This window comes from Carettochelys insculpta, chromosome 22, assembly GCF_033958435.1.
Source record: "Carettochelys insculpta isolate YL-2023 chromosome 22, ASM3395843v1, whole genome shotgun sequence".
NCBI classification, from domain to species: domain Eukaryota; kingdom Metazoa; phylum Chordata; order Testudines; family Carettochelyidae; genus Carettochelys; species Carettochelys insculpta.
In genome coordinates, this window is record NC_134158.1 from 14,010,428 (window position 1) to 14,024,253 (window position 13,826).

The window sequence follows — 13,826 nt, forward strand, 5'->3', positions numbered from 1 at the left end:
GCTGCTCAGCTGGCAGCAGAGGACCCCACGCCCGAGGCGCAGGACACAGCATGTTTCACCAAACGGCCAGCGCTTTATTTCCCTGACACGTGCAGTTCCTGGGACAGGTGCACAGCCGGTGCCCCGCACTCAGACGGCAATCACAGCACACGCACTTGTGCCCTTGCCCGTGTTCAGCGTGTGCGGCCCTTGCACCATCCTCACACTACTCCGATCACCTGTGAGTGCGCACAGCTCAGCACACACACACACTCCATGCACGTGACTTGTGCCTTGCACAAGTGGCTGTGCTGTCATCCATCCATCCCTGGTACGCACGCCCGCGTGTCAGGCACACACACCCAGCCCTGTCGCACTTGCCCTGTGCCTCACACACTCAGCCCACATTGCACACCCACCCCCATCTCTCACATCTGCTTCTCATCCTCACACGTCTGCCCCCCATCACACCTCACACGTGCAGTGTGTTGGCTCACATGCAGCCTCCAGCCTCTCACACTCAGCCGAGTTACATGTGCCCACTGCCTTGCCCCTCCCTTCACACACACCTGTGCCTCATGCACAAGCATCTGCCTCACGCTGCCTGCACATTCACCCAGCTCACTCATGCTTCGTACACTTGCCCCGTGCCTCGCACTACCCTCCACACACACTCAGCACCCCGCCTCCCCTGGCAGCAGTCCAGCAGCCGAAAAGCTGATCAGCACGGCTGGGCAGAGGTGCTGGGAGCCCTGGGGGAGGAGAGGAAATCAGGTCACTGTGGGGGTCCCTGGCTGGGGGAACATAAAACTGCCCCCTGGCTCCTTTAGCACAGAGCCCCAGGCCGGACATACAGCCCCACGCCCTGGCTCCCCAGGGCCTATTCAGCTGGCCAGGAGAGGCCCCGCTCCCAGTTGGCGGGGGAGTGTCGGGACCCTGATGGTGGGGGTGGGGGGCACCTGTGTGACTGAGCACAGGCTGAAGGAAGCATCGACCCCACCCCCCGGCTGCGGCTCCCCACAGCTTATTTCCTGAGTCTCCGAAGGACCTGGCTCCCGGCCCCCCGTTACCCCCGACAGATGGGCACAGAGCGACAGACCCCGACTGGCCCCACCTGGGATAGGGCGGGGGCGGCGCATCGTGAACTCCTGACGCCTGCAGCGCCTCCTGGTAGGAGGGAAGCCCGGGGGGGCCCAGCGGCTTGGGGTCCCCGGAGAGGCAGGTCAAGGGCACATCAGGGTTCAGGGGCACATGGACACTGTGGGGGAGAGAAACGGGTTATAGAGGGCACTCGCCTCTCCCCCAGCAAACCCAGCTGGGGAGTGTTTCCTCGGCACTTCCCCCCTCCCCTGGACACCCTGCCCCTCCCCCGCTCCCCAGGGCACCCTGCCCTCCCCCCCACCACCACCCTGCTCCCCAGGGCATCTTGCCCCTCCCCACACACCTGCCCCTTCCCCCCGATCTCCTGTCCCCTTCTTTCTCTGCCCCCCCCCAAGCACTGTGCCCTTCCCAGCTCTAACCCCTCCCCCACTGCCGCCTGCTCCCTTCTCTCTGGGAGGGGATGCTGTGCCCCTCCCCCGAGCCCTTTCCCGGACACAGAGTGCCCCCTTGCCCCCTTACCCGTGCCGCTGATGTTGCCTGGCCCGGTACTTGAACCAGTACATGGCAATGATGCCCACCATGATCACCAGCACCAGCCCGGCCACCAGCCCGGCCACCAGCCCGGCCACGTCCACCCCGGGGGTGTCTGGGGGCACAGAGCGGGTGAGGGGCAGGATCAGCCCCCTGAAGGGCTGCTAGCTCCCTCCCAGCCTAGGGCAGGGCCTGGCTGGTGCAGGGGGCAGGGAATGGGACCTTTCCCCCAGGGATGCCCCCTACTCACCTGTGTTCCCACCTTTCCCGTTGTGGGGATACGTGCTCCAGAATGCTTGCTGGGGGCACACAGGAAGTGGACTGTTAATATGGGGGTACAGCCCCCAGCCATGAACCCAGTCCCCCACCTGCTGTAACCACTAGACCCCACTCCCCTCCCCCAGCCAGGACTGAACGCGGGTGTCCTGGCTCCCTGGCCCCCGTTCTGACCTGTCCGGGGAGGGAAAGGAGCAGATTCATGGCTCCGCTGCACGGCATGGGGGCGCATCTGGGGGACCCTCTGCTGGGAGCCGGGCCAGTCCTCTGCCTCTGCAAGAGTCCACCCGCCCGACCCACAGTCCCCAGGGCACCAACAGGGTTCACCGGATCTCTGAGTACACGGGCCTGGGGGTGACTTCCCAGGGTGGGTTACCAGGTAACTGCTGGTTTAGGATGTCTGGATTGGAACTGGGGGGTGGTACCTAGTTGGCTGGGGACACCTCAGAGCTGCCTCTCCCCACAACACAAAGGAGAATCCCCCTCCCTGTGAGCACTATAGGGATTAGGACTCAGCTCAGTCATGGAACCAGGGGGTTCACTGGCTCCCCCAATCCTGCAGGGTAATGTGGGGGACCCCCCCAGCCTCAAGTGATGCACCCACCCCTTCCTGGCCAACTACACTGTATCCGGGCCAGCTGGGATCCTTCCCAGCAACGTGGCTGCACCTGCTCCTGCCACACCCCCCCGAGGCTCCAGTACTGGCCCCCCGTCCCATCACATCCCCCCTGCTGCCCACCTGAGGCCCTGGTACTACCCCCACTCCCACCAAATCCTCCCTGCCGCCCCCCCGGTACTGCCCCTGCTCCCGCCACATCCCCCCCGAGGCTCCAGTACTGCTCCCACTCCCGCCACATCCCCCCTGAGGCTCCCCCAAGGCCCTCTGCTACTGCCCCCGCTCCCACCACATCCCCCCCTGCTGCTCCTGCCCCCACCACATCCCCCCTACTGCCCCCCCAAGGCCCCGGTACTGCCCCCCACTCCTGCCACATCCCCCTTGCTGCCCCCCCTAAGGCCCTGGTACTGCCCCCACTCCTGCCACATCCCCCTTGCTACCCCCCGGAGGCCCCGGGTACTGCCCCCACTCCCACCACATCCCCCCTGCTACCCCCCCGAGGCTCCGGTACTGCCCCCGCTCCCGCCACATCCCCCCTGCTACCCCCCCGAGGCTCCGGTACTGCCCCCGCTCCTGCCACATCCCCCCTGATGCCCCCCCCGGTGCTGCCCCCACTCCTGCCACATCCCCCTTGCTGCCCCCCCCAGTCCCTGGTGCTGCCCCCACACCTGCCATATCCCCCTTGCTGCCCCCCCCAGGCCCCGGTACTGCCCCCACTCCTGCCACATCCCCCCTGCTGCCCCCCAAGGCCCCGGTACTGCCCCCACTCCTGCCACATCCCCCCTACTGCCCCCCAAGGCCCTGGTACTGCCCCCACTCCTGCCACATCCCCCCTGCCGCCCCCCCCAGTACTCAGCTGTTGCGGCGTCATTCTCCAAGGCCTCGCGTGCCTCCTCGTAGTTGCACACCTCCTCCCAGCACTCGCGCTCCAGGTTTCCCGGGGTCACCAGCTCAAAGTCCCAGTGATTGTAGAGCAGACGGCGCTCCAGGAACCCCTGAGCTGCGTCCGCCCCCAGGAACACTGGGCAGAGAGGGGAGAATGGGGCTCAGGATGTCTGGGCTCTCTGCAAGGCTCTGGCAGGGGAGTGGGGCCTAGTGGTTAAAGCGGGGGCGGGGGGCTGGGTGCCAGGACTCCTGGGTTCCCTCCCTGTCCCTGGGCAGGGTCTGGGGATGCAGACATTGGGTACCGCTCTCCTAATGGGCTGGGAGTGAGGAAGGATCCCAAGCTGCTCATGTTCCCAGGGCCTGGGACCCCCATTACTCCCCACTTACCATGTGCCCCCAAGGGCGCGGGGGGCGGCTGCCTAGGGGTGGCACCAGCAGAGGCAAAGACCTGGCTCAGCAGGAGCAGGACTGAGCCCAGCCACATGATGGGGAGTCCTGCAATGGGTGAAGGGGGGACAGTGTCAGAGAGGGGGCCAGCTGGCCCAGCACCCACAGCCCCACCAGCACCCCTAGCCTGGCAACCTCAGCCAGCCCAGCACCCCCCCCCAGCCTGGCAACCCCAGCCGGCCCAGCACCCCCAGCCTGGCAATCCCAGCCCGACCGGCACCCGCAGCCCCACCAGCTGAGCCGGCACCCCCAAGTCCCCATTCTGTTACCCCAGCCCCTCAACAACTAGTGCTGTGAACCCCACCCCTTGAGCACCTCCAAGCCCTGTCCCACCCCCTCCCTTGGGGCCCTTTCTTCCCACCCCCCACCCCACCAAGAGCACAGAAGTACCCAGAGTTCACTAATGTCTGGTTACACCGCACCCCGTGTGCAAGGGGCACCCCAAGAAGACAGCTCTGGTGCAGGGTTGGAGACAGGCAGGGACCAGCCACTCTCACCCCAGCTTTTCAAGGCCCCCTTGTTTGTAACAGGGCAGGGGGCGGGCTGGGAGCCAGGACTCCTGGGTTCCATCCTCTGCCCTGGGAGGGGAAGTTGGAGGGGGGTGGGAGCAGGATCTAACAGGGTGGGGGGCGAAGTACCCGACGCCCCTCGCTAAGTGCGGGACACCCGGTGAAACGCCTCTACAGCCGCAGCCAGAGACGCGCAGCACTAGGCTACGTCTACACGTGCAGCCAACATAAAGTCTACACGTCCTCCAGGGCAAGCAACGTCGATGTTCAACTTCGACGTTGCTCAGCCCAACATCGAAATAGGCGCAGCGAGGGAACGTCTACACGTCAAAGTAGCACACATCGAAATAGGGATGCCAGGCACAGCTGCAGACAGGGTCACAGGGCGGACTCAACAGCCAGCCGCTCCCTTAAAGGGCCCCTCCCAGACACAGTTGCACTAAACAACACAAGATACACAGAGCTGACAACTGGTTGCAGACCCAGTGCCTGCAGCATAGATCCCCAGCTGCCGCAGAAGCAGCCAGAAGCCCTGGGCTAAGGGCTGCTGCCCACGGTGACCATAGAGCCCCGCAGGGGCTGGAAAGAGAGCATCTCTCAACCCCCGCAGCTGATGGCCGCCATGGAGGACCCAGCAATTTCGACGTTGCGGGACGCGGATCGTCTACACGGTCCCTACTTCGACGTTGAACGTCGAAGTAGGGCGCTATTCTGATCCCCTCATGAAGTTAGCGACTTCGACGTCTTGCCGCCTAACGTCGAAGTTAACTTCGAAATAGCGCCCGACGCGTGTAGACGCGACGGGCGCTATTTCGAAGTTGGTGCCGCTACTTCGAAGTAGCGTGCACGTGTAGACGCAGCTCTAGGCTACGTCTACATGTGCACCCAACTTCGAAATAGCTTATTTCGATGTTGCGACGTCGAAATAGGCTATTTCGATGAATAACGTCTACACGTCCTCCAGGGCTGGCAACGTCGATGTTCAACTTCGACGTTGCTCAGCCCAACATCGAAATAGGCACAGCGAGGGAACGTCTACACGCCAAAGTAGCACACATCGAAATAAGGGAGCCAGGCACAGCTGCAGACAGGGTCACGGGGCGGACTCAACAGCAAGTCGCTCCCTTAAAGGGCCCCTCCCAGACACACTTTCATTAAACAGTGCAAGATACACAGAGCCAACAACTAGTTGCAGACCCTGTATATGCAGCACGGACCCCCAGCTGCAGCAGCAGCAGCCAGAAGCCCTGGGCTAAGGGCTGCTGCCCACGGTGACCACAGAGCCCCGCAAGGGCTGGAGAGAGAGTATCTCTCAACCCCCCAGCTGATGGCCGCCATGGAGGACCCCGCTATTTCGATCCCCTACACGTCCCTACTTCGATGTTGGGCGCTATTCCCATCCCCTCATGGGGTTAGCGACTTCGACGTCTCGCCGCCTAACGTCGATTTCAACTTCGAAATAGCGCCCAACACTTTAAGGGAGCGACTTGCTGTTGAGTCCGCCCCGTGACCCTGTCTGCAGCTGTGCCTGGCTCCCTTATTTCGATGTGTGCTACTTTGGCGTGTAGACGTTCCCTCGCTGTGCCTATTTCGATGTTGGGCTGAGCAACGTCGAAGTTGAACATCGACGTTGCCAGCCCTGGAGGACGTGTAGACGTTATTCATCGAAATAGCCTATTTCGACGTCGCAACATCGAAATAAGCTATTTCGAAGTTGGGTGCACGTGTAGACGTAGCCCTAGTGTCCCGGCGGCGGGACCGACACAAGCCAGCCCCGTAGCGGGGCTCACCCCGGGGGCGGGGGGCGGAACACGTGGGACGCGCGAGCGGGAGTAACCGGGGGCCTGGCCCTTTAAAAGTGGGAACGAGCCGGAGAGTGAAAGTGCCGCTGCTTTCGCTTCTAGGTGCAGTCAGCGTGGGCGCGCGTGGGAGGGGGGTGCACGCGCACGCGCACGCGCTTTCACTCAAGTTGTTCCCGGAGGGGGACAGCGGCGGCTCGTACTTGAGTCCACCCCTCCCCCATAGCTGCACTGTTACTCGAGTAACTTGCGGGGCCCTTTTTCCACTCCTGGGATCGAGATGTTGTGAGGGGCTGGGAGCCAGGACTCCTGGGTTCCCCCCACTCGGGGAGAGAGGGTCGGATGGGGGGCTTCTCCCAGGACTCCTGGGTTCCCCCCACCCGGGGAGGCCGGTCCGATGGGGGGGGGGGCTCTCCCAGGACTCCTGGGTTCTCCCCCAATCTGGGTGCGGAGTGGAGCCCTGGGGGGTGGGGTGCCCCCGGACTCCTGGGTTCTCGCCCCACCCCTCCCGCCGCATTCCGGAGCGAAGCGCTGGAAATCCCGTGCGGAGCAGTCGGCCGGGGTCCGGGATCGGCCCGGACTCAGGCTCCGACCCGGGGGGCAGCGAGCAGCCGAGCGGCCCCCAGGGGCGGGGAAACGTGCCCCCCTTCTCTGCCACCCCCGTGCCCGGGGACCCCTTACCTGCCTCCCGGCCCCCAGGGGCGGGGAAACGTGCCCCCCTTCTCTGCCACCCCCGTGCCCGGGGACCCCTTACCTGCCTCCCGGCCGGGACGGAAGAGGGGGCCCTGCCCGTGGCTCGCCCCCGGGGGTGGGGTCCGGTTGATCTTGGGGGGCCCCGAGCGACTGGACGTTGCCGGGGAGCCGGACGCCTGGGTCCTCGCCTGGGGCTGAGGCGGCAGCTCGAGCGCTGCCAGGTAAGGGTGGGGGAGGGTCCGAAGGTCACATGCCGGGGAGGGGAGAGGCAGCCGGACAGGTGGCTGTACCAGGTGCGGGGAGGTGCCTGAGGGCACTGGGGCGTGTCCAGGGGCGCGGAGATGGCAGGTGCTGCGAGTCTGGGGGGGGCTGCAGGAGGATCCGGGGGTACAAGTTGGGGGTCCCAGGGAATGGGCGGGTGCTAGGCGTGTGGGGCGGTAACTGCTGGGGGGGGCTGAAGGGTGGGGTCAGGGCTGGGACCCTGGAGAACAGCGGCTGGGGGCTACCTGTGGGGATCGGTGGGAGGCAGGGCTGGAAGAGTTGTGCTGGGGGGGGGACCGCGGGGACAGAGGGTGGGGGCTGAGTGGGGAATTCCGGGGGGGCAGGGCTGGGAGGGTTGTTTGGGAGGACCCCGGGGACAGAGGGTGGGGGCTGAGTGGGGAGTTCGGGGGGGGCATGACTGGGATGGTTGTTGGGGGGGACCCCGTGAACAGAGGGTGGGGGCTGAGTGGGGAGTTCCAGGGGGGGCAGGGTTGGGAGGGTTGTTTGGGGGGGGACCCCGGGTACATGGGGTGGGGGCTGAGTGGGGGGTGCAGGGCTGGGAGGGTTGTTCCGGGGGACCCTGGGGACAGGGGGTGGGGGCTGAGTGGGGAGTTCTGGGGGTGCAGGGCTGGAAGGGTTGTTCGGGGGGACCCTGGGATGGGGGGGGCTGAGTGGGGCGTTTTGGGGGGGCAGGGTTGGGAGGGTTGTTTGGGGGGACCCTGGGACAGGGGTGGGGGGGCTGAGTGGGGAAGGAGGGAGGGGCGGGGATGGTACATGTTGCTAGTGATGCTAGAACAGTTTGTAGTGGAGGTGGGCTGCCCTCCCTTTCCCACTTGTGGCCTTCATCCCACTAGAGCTGGGGCTGGGAGCAGTGCCTTGTCTGCAGCAGGGGGATGCAGATGGCTAAGATGGCCGTGACTGGGACCACAGCTACTGCTGCAAACAGACCTCTGAGTGTGGGGCTGGCAGCCAGAGCCCTGTGCGACTCCATGGGGTGCTGCAGCGTGCTGGGAGCGCACCCCTGGTTCCCTGGGCCTCCATGTTGCTGCAGGGCGGTGGCTGGCACCTGGTGAAGAGACCTCCTATCATTACCTTAATATGGAACAAGCCTGTTTAGGAAGCACCAAAATGGAGATATGGGCCTGGACTTTGGAGGGGTGCAGGGGGGCTAGAGCAAGAGCCGAGTTGGGGGCCCAGGACTCCTGGGTCCTCTCCTCAGCTGGGGAGGGGGCAGGGAGCCAGGATTCCTGGATTCTCTCCCTGACTCACAGGGAGACTAACTGAAAAAGGGGAGGGGGCAGCAGCCTCCTGGCACCAGCTCTGAGCTCTCCGCATCCCGCCCCCTTAGCCGGGGTGGGGGCGGGGGAACAAATCTCACCGGAACCTTTCTGTCGCGTCCCGTTTTCAGGCCGTTCCGACTTCCCTGCTGCACCACACCGAGAGCTAGCGGACGCGGCACTTCCGGCTGGCGGCACTTCCAGTTTCCGGTGCGGTGGGAGAGGACAGGTGGGGACGGTACCGGCAGCTGCGTCCTGGCCCCCCGGAAGTGCCCCCCCCGGCGTGGGGCGGTGCCCCCGGAAATGGGGCCCCCGGGTCATGGGGTGCTCGCCGTGGTCCCCGCTCCGTGCTGGGCCGTGATCCCGACTCGTCTCTGGCTCCCGACGCCGGGGGGGCGAGGGGGGACCTGGGGCCGTGTCCCGGGAGCGGAGTTCTGGGCCGGCAGCTCCCCCGGACCCTCCCCACGGGTGTCCCCCTGCAGCCCCCCCGCCCCCCCTGCAGCCCCCCGGTGTCCCCCCGCGGCCCTCCCCACGGGTGTCGTCCTGCAGCCCCCACTGCAGCCCCCCGGTGTCCCCCCCGTCCCCCCCACGCGTGTCCTCCTGCAGCCCCCCCCGGACCCCCCCATCTGTCCCCCCCACCCCCAGTGCCCCCTGGTCCCGACCCTGGAGGAGCCTCATTCGTGCCCCAGCCACGAGGCACGTCAGCTGCCTGTGCGGTGCCGTCAGAACCGGGCACGGCAGCCCCGTCTGTCCCGGTCAGCCCGGAGCCCCACCCGGCTCCGCCGGTGTCTTCGTCTGGCCTCCTCTGTCGGGCTCTTGAGAGCCCCAGCACCTCCCAAGCGCAGCTCTGATCCCCACCTGGCACTGCGCCCTTCGTTCCTGGGCAGGAGAGAGGCCGGGAAAGTCCGTCTCCCTCGGGGTCTGGGGTTGGCCACCCAAAGAGCAGGAAGAGCCGGTTTTTCCCTGTTGGACTCGCGGAGGGGACAGCTGCCCATCTGCCTGCCCAAAGGAGCCCAGGGCCGGCTGCCCTGCTGCCCATCAGTGCCCAGGCTGGCTGGGCTGCTGTGAGCAGGTTTCTGGCCTGGGTGACTAGAGGTCAGACGAGAGGAACATTGTCATGGAGTGTGGGGGTCCCCAGGCCCAGCACCCCATCCCTAGGGCAGAGTGCAGGGAGATGCAAGGTTTCTTAGGTGATAAGGATACAGCGCAGTACGGAGGTGTCAGTACAGCAGCCAGAAACAGTCAGTTCCATCAATTTTGGGTAGAGGAGGCATGAGGGAGGCCCCCAAGCCGGGGCCTCGGCCTCCCTTTGTCTCTGTCCCCCAGCCCAGGCTAACAGCTGCATCCCTTGACAGGTTGGGGATCAGAGCTGGGGTCCCTTTTCCTGGCAGGAGTGGGGGGAGGGAGTCTGCCTCCCAGGAGAGGGTCCTCATGGCTCTGGGATGTAACCAGCTGACTCCCTCCCACAGGGACGCTGAGCCAGGATGACACGACATGGCAAGAACTGCACAGCCGGAGCAGTGTACACCTACCACGAGAAAAAGAAGGACACAGGCAAGAGCCTGTCTGTGGAGGGGAGGGGACAGGACTGATTGAGAGAGCCGAGAGCTGGACTGGCGGGGCTGCGGGTCGGGAGTGAGGGGCACTGGCATAGCTGGGGGGGGCAGGGGATCAGCTCCCATCCCTGTGCCCTAATGACTCCCTCTTCCCCCACTTTCCAGCTGCCTCTGGGTACGGGACGCAGAATGTCCGTCTGAGCCGAGATGCTGTCAAGGACTTTGACTGCTGTTGCCTGTCCTTGCAGCCCTGCAAGGACCCGGTCATCACGTAGGTATTGGGGTACCAGACACCACCCACCCCTGCATGGGCCACCTGGGTCCTGGCAGCTGTGTAGACGGACACCCAAGAAGGGGAGCTGGGCCTTCTGGGTCTTGGCAGCTATGTGTTACTCTGACTCCTTGGTAGTACTTTAAACCCGCCTGGCTGCTTAGCAGCCCCTGGGTGGGCAGGGAATCCAGAACCGGTGTGTCCCCAGCGCCAGGGGGATCCCTAGGCATGTGGGGGAGGAGGACCTGTGTCTCAGCCCCCATCTCTCCCCGGCCAGGCCTGAGGGATACCTGTACGAGAAGGAGGCCATCCTGGAGTACATCCTGCACCAGAAGAAGGAAATCGCCCGGCAGATGAAGGTGAAACAGCACTTGGTTCTTGTTGCCCTGTGTCGGGGGGACGCTGGGTCCCTGCTGCCCTGTTCCCCTCGTGGGGGTGGGGCACCAGCAGAACTGGGCACAGTTGTTTGTGTTCGTGATTCAGCTTCTGCTGGGTGACTTACGCCTTGAGGCCCAGTCTGGAGGTGCCAGGCCCCAGGGGTTTTTTCCCCCCAGGGGTTGGTTTGGGTGCAGCAGTCCCGACGGTTTAGGGCCTGTCACAGACAGCCCTGGGGGCAGGCATTGGGGTGGGGTCCCAGCAAACCCCCTGAGCCCCTCGCCCGCCGTGCTGCAGGCCTATGAGAAGCAGAAGAAGGAGAAGCGGACAGAGCTGGAGGAGCTGAGTCGTGCAGCCGAGGAGGCCAAGGTGAAGGGATTCCTGGCCAAGGAGCTGAGCATCGTCAGCAAACCCCTGAACCCCTTCGAGAACACGTCAGGTGTGCGGCACCGGGGCTGCGAGGCGGGAGTGAGGGGCACCGGCGTGGCTTGCGGTGGGGGTGACGACAGGGTGGCACTGTAGTACGGGAGGTTTCTCCAGGCACAGGGGAGGTGGCCAAATCTGGGCACATTGCTTAAGACAGGGCTACTGTCAGCCCCAGCCTTTGGTCCCCCCGCCATACAGCACCAAACCCAGCACACGGCACATTTGGTGCTGCACTGGCCGGCGAGGAACGCTCCGGCTTCCCTTGTGCACAGCCGGGCCCCCTCTGCTCACAGCTGGGAGGTGATGAAAACCAATCGCACCGAATCCGCGCAGGTTCCTCCACTGTTAAAGGCCTGGCCCAGCCCAGCTCTCCCCACAGGCGCCGCGGCCACATCTCCCCACGGGAGGGTCGGGGTGGCAGACACACACGATGCTGGTGGAAGTGCCAGGCCCGCTGGGGGGACACCCCTCCCCTGGGCGCGGGACTGGCTGCTGCGGAGGGGCCGGTGCTGCTGCCAGAGGCTCCGAGCTCCTCAGTTCGGCCAGGCCACGAGCCGCCTGGCGCCGGTCAGAGCAGAGCTGGAGTGAGGGTGAGGGATGAGGCGCCGGGCCCCTTCAGGCCCTCGCCCGGGTGGGGGGATTCCATCGGTCTCCCTGCATGGGAGCCTGGCCTGGGGCCACACCGGCCGTGTCCTTTTTTGGGCAAACTGCCATTAGCAGCCTCCTGGGTTACGGGTCTTCAGCCAAATTCCTGAGCTGTGGATTGAAATCAACTACGGCTTCACCTGCAACCGTCCTCTGGGCGTTTCCCAGAAACCAACATTTCCCTCCCCGCCCAGAGCCACGACTCACAACCCCAGGTGTAAAACCACCACGAAACTGGGAATTTCCAGCCCTGGAGTCATTCTGAGTCTGTAAAGTGCTCCAGGGCGGTTCAGTGTCAGTACAAACAGGTTCAGCCAATCACCGGCTTTTCCTGGACACCTCCCCAGCCCGAGAGTGGGTGCACACCCAGGACAATGGTTGCAACAATGTTCTCGTGATCACTTTAAAATCCAATAATGTCACAGGCTGGCAGGGGCTGTGGGTTGGGAGTGAGGGGCACCGGCAGGGCCAGGGGGGAAAGGGGCTGCGGGTTGGGAGTGAGGGGCACCGGTGGGGGCAGGAGCTGCGGGTCGGGAGTTAGGGGCACTGGCAGGGCCGGGGGAGGCAGGGGCTGTGGGTCGGGAGTGAGGGGCACCGGCAGGCCTGGGCCAGTGAGGGCCTATGGGGGGCTGCACAGTGGGACTCAGGGGTGGTTGGAGGCATTGGGGTGCTGGGCCAGTGAGGGAGCTGTGGAGGAGAACTGGGGGGCTGGGCTGGTGAGGGGCTGAGACACGTTGTGCGTTCCAGGGGACCCCCAGCCCAGCTCAAGCAGCTCAGAGGAGGCCAAGCAGCTGCCTAGTTTCTGGATCCCGTCACTCACCCCTGAAGCCAAGGCCAGTGTGGTGCAGAAGCCAGTGAGTGTGGTGCACAGCCCCCTCCCCTGCCCCTTATCACCCCATTGCTGCTCCCTCAGTGCTGGTTGGTGACTCTCCCTCCATGGGAAACCCCAGGGAGGCCACACAGCTGTCGCCCAGCCCAGCCCAGCCCAGCCAGCTCCGACAGCATCTCCCTCCCCTCCCCAGCTGGGCTGGGCCCCTGCGCCCAGGCCCACCCCTGCCCGCTCCCCCCCACAGGACCGGTGCGTGTACTGCCCCATGAGTGGGCGGCCCCTGCGGCTGAAGGACCTGACCCCTGTGCACTTCACCCTGCTGGACCCAGCAGTGGGCCGGGTCGGGCTCATCAACCGGCAGGACCGATACGTCTGCGCCGTCACCCGCGACGTGCTGGGCAACTCGGTGCCCTGCGCTGTGCTGCGCCCCTCGTGAGTGGGGCTGGGGGTCGGGAGTGGGGGGCACCAGGGGGGCAGAGGGTCAGGAATGGGGAGCGCTGGGGGGCGCAGGGGCTGCAGGTCGGGGGTGAGGGGCACTGGTAGGGCAGGGCTGGGGGGCAGGGGGTGGGGGTCGGGAGTGGGGCTAACCATGGCCCTGGAGAGGGGAGGGGTGGGGGCCTGGCCCCTCCCCGCAGTGCAGTGCAGTGGGCCGGGCTCCCTTCCTGCAGTGCAGTGCAATGCAGTGCAGTGGGCCGGGCTCCCTTCCTGCAGTGCAGTGCAATGCAGTGCAGTGGGCCGGGCTCCCTCCCCGCAGTGCAGTGCAGTGCAGTGGGCCGGGCTCCCTCCCCGCAGTGCAGTGCAGTGCAGTGGGCCGGGCTCCCTCCCCGCAGTGCAGTGCAGTGCAGTGCAGTGGGCTGGGCTCCCTCCCCGCAGTGCAGTGCAGTGCAGTGGGCTGGGCTCCCTCCCCGCAGTGCAGTGCAGTGCAGTGGGCCAGGTTCTCTCCCCGCAGGGGTGCAGTGGTCACACTGGAGTGCGTGGAGCGGCTCATCAAGAAGGACATGGTGGACCCAGTGAACGGGGCGAAGCTGCGCGAGGACGACATCATTGTGCTGCAGCGGGTGAGTGGGGGCTCCCTGCAGCACCCCTGTCGGCCCAGCGGGGGGGGGGGGGGGGTCAGGCATTTCTCCCCCTCACCCCTCCCCCTCTCTCTCTTCCAGGGTGGCACCGGCTTCGCGGGATCCGGGGTGTGTCTGGAAGCTAAGAAGTCCCGCCCCGTCATGCAGGCCTAGCCCCGCCCCCTTCCCCAGGAACCTGCTGCTGCCGCCGCCCTCCCGCGTGGGGAAACGGATGTCTGTAAATAAAGCTGTGGTGTGCAGCTGTGCCTCACATTGCGCCCCCCCAGCCTCTGCT

General features: G+C 65.6%; 2 protein-coding genes across 4 annotated transcripts; one reads left to right on the top strand and one right to left on the bottom strand.

Moving 5' to 3' along the window:
• Positions 1-59: 59 nt before the first annotated feature.
• Positions 60-7,050, bottom strand: PRRG2 (proline rich and Gla domain 2). Its single transcript, XM_075016849.1, has 7 exons — positions 6,898-7,050; positions 3,776-3,883; positions 3,361-3,524; positions 1,862-1,910; positions 1,600-1,726; positions 1,094-1,237; positions 60-731 (listed from the first exon to the last, which is right to left on the bottom strand). Exons 2-7 carry the CDS (start codon positions 3,870-3,872, stop codon positions 701-703), a joined length of 612 nt encoding a protein of 203 aa, XP_074872950.1. The 5' UTR covers positions 3,873-3,883; positions 6,898-7,050; the 3' UTR covers positions 60-700.
• A 1,448-nt stretch (positions 7,051-8,498) lies between these two features.
• On the top strand, positions 8,499-13,791 carry NOSIP (nitric oxide synthase interacting protein). Of its 3 annotated transcripts, none has more exons than XM_075016846.1 (9): positions 8,499-8,603; positions 9,844-9,928; positions 10,096-10,201; positions 10,479-10,560; positions 10,874-11,015; positions 12,395-12,501; positions 12,670-12,908; positions 13,426-13,534; positions 13,634-13,791. In XM_075016846.1, the coding sequence occupies exons 2-9, from the start codon at positions 9,859-9,861 to the stop codon at positions 13,703-13,705; spliced, it is 927 nt and encodes a 308-aa protein (XP_074872947.1). In that variant the 5' UTR covers positions 8,499-8,603; positions 9,844-9,858; the 3' UTR covers positions 13,706-13,791. The 3 variants fall into 3 exon arrangements, with proteins under 3 accessions (XP_074872947.1, XP_074872949.1, XP_074872948.1); XM_075016848.1 differs by having other exon boundaries at positions 8,504-8,603; positions 12,721-12,908; XM_075016847.1 differs by lacking the exon at positions 8,499-8,603 and adding an exon at positions 9,081-9,469.
• The last annotated feature ends 35 nt before the right edge of the window (positions 13,792-13,826 follow it).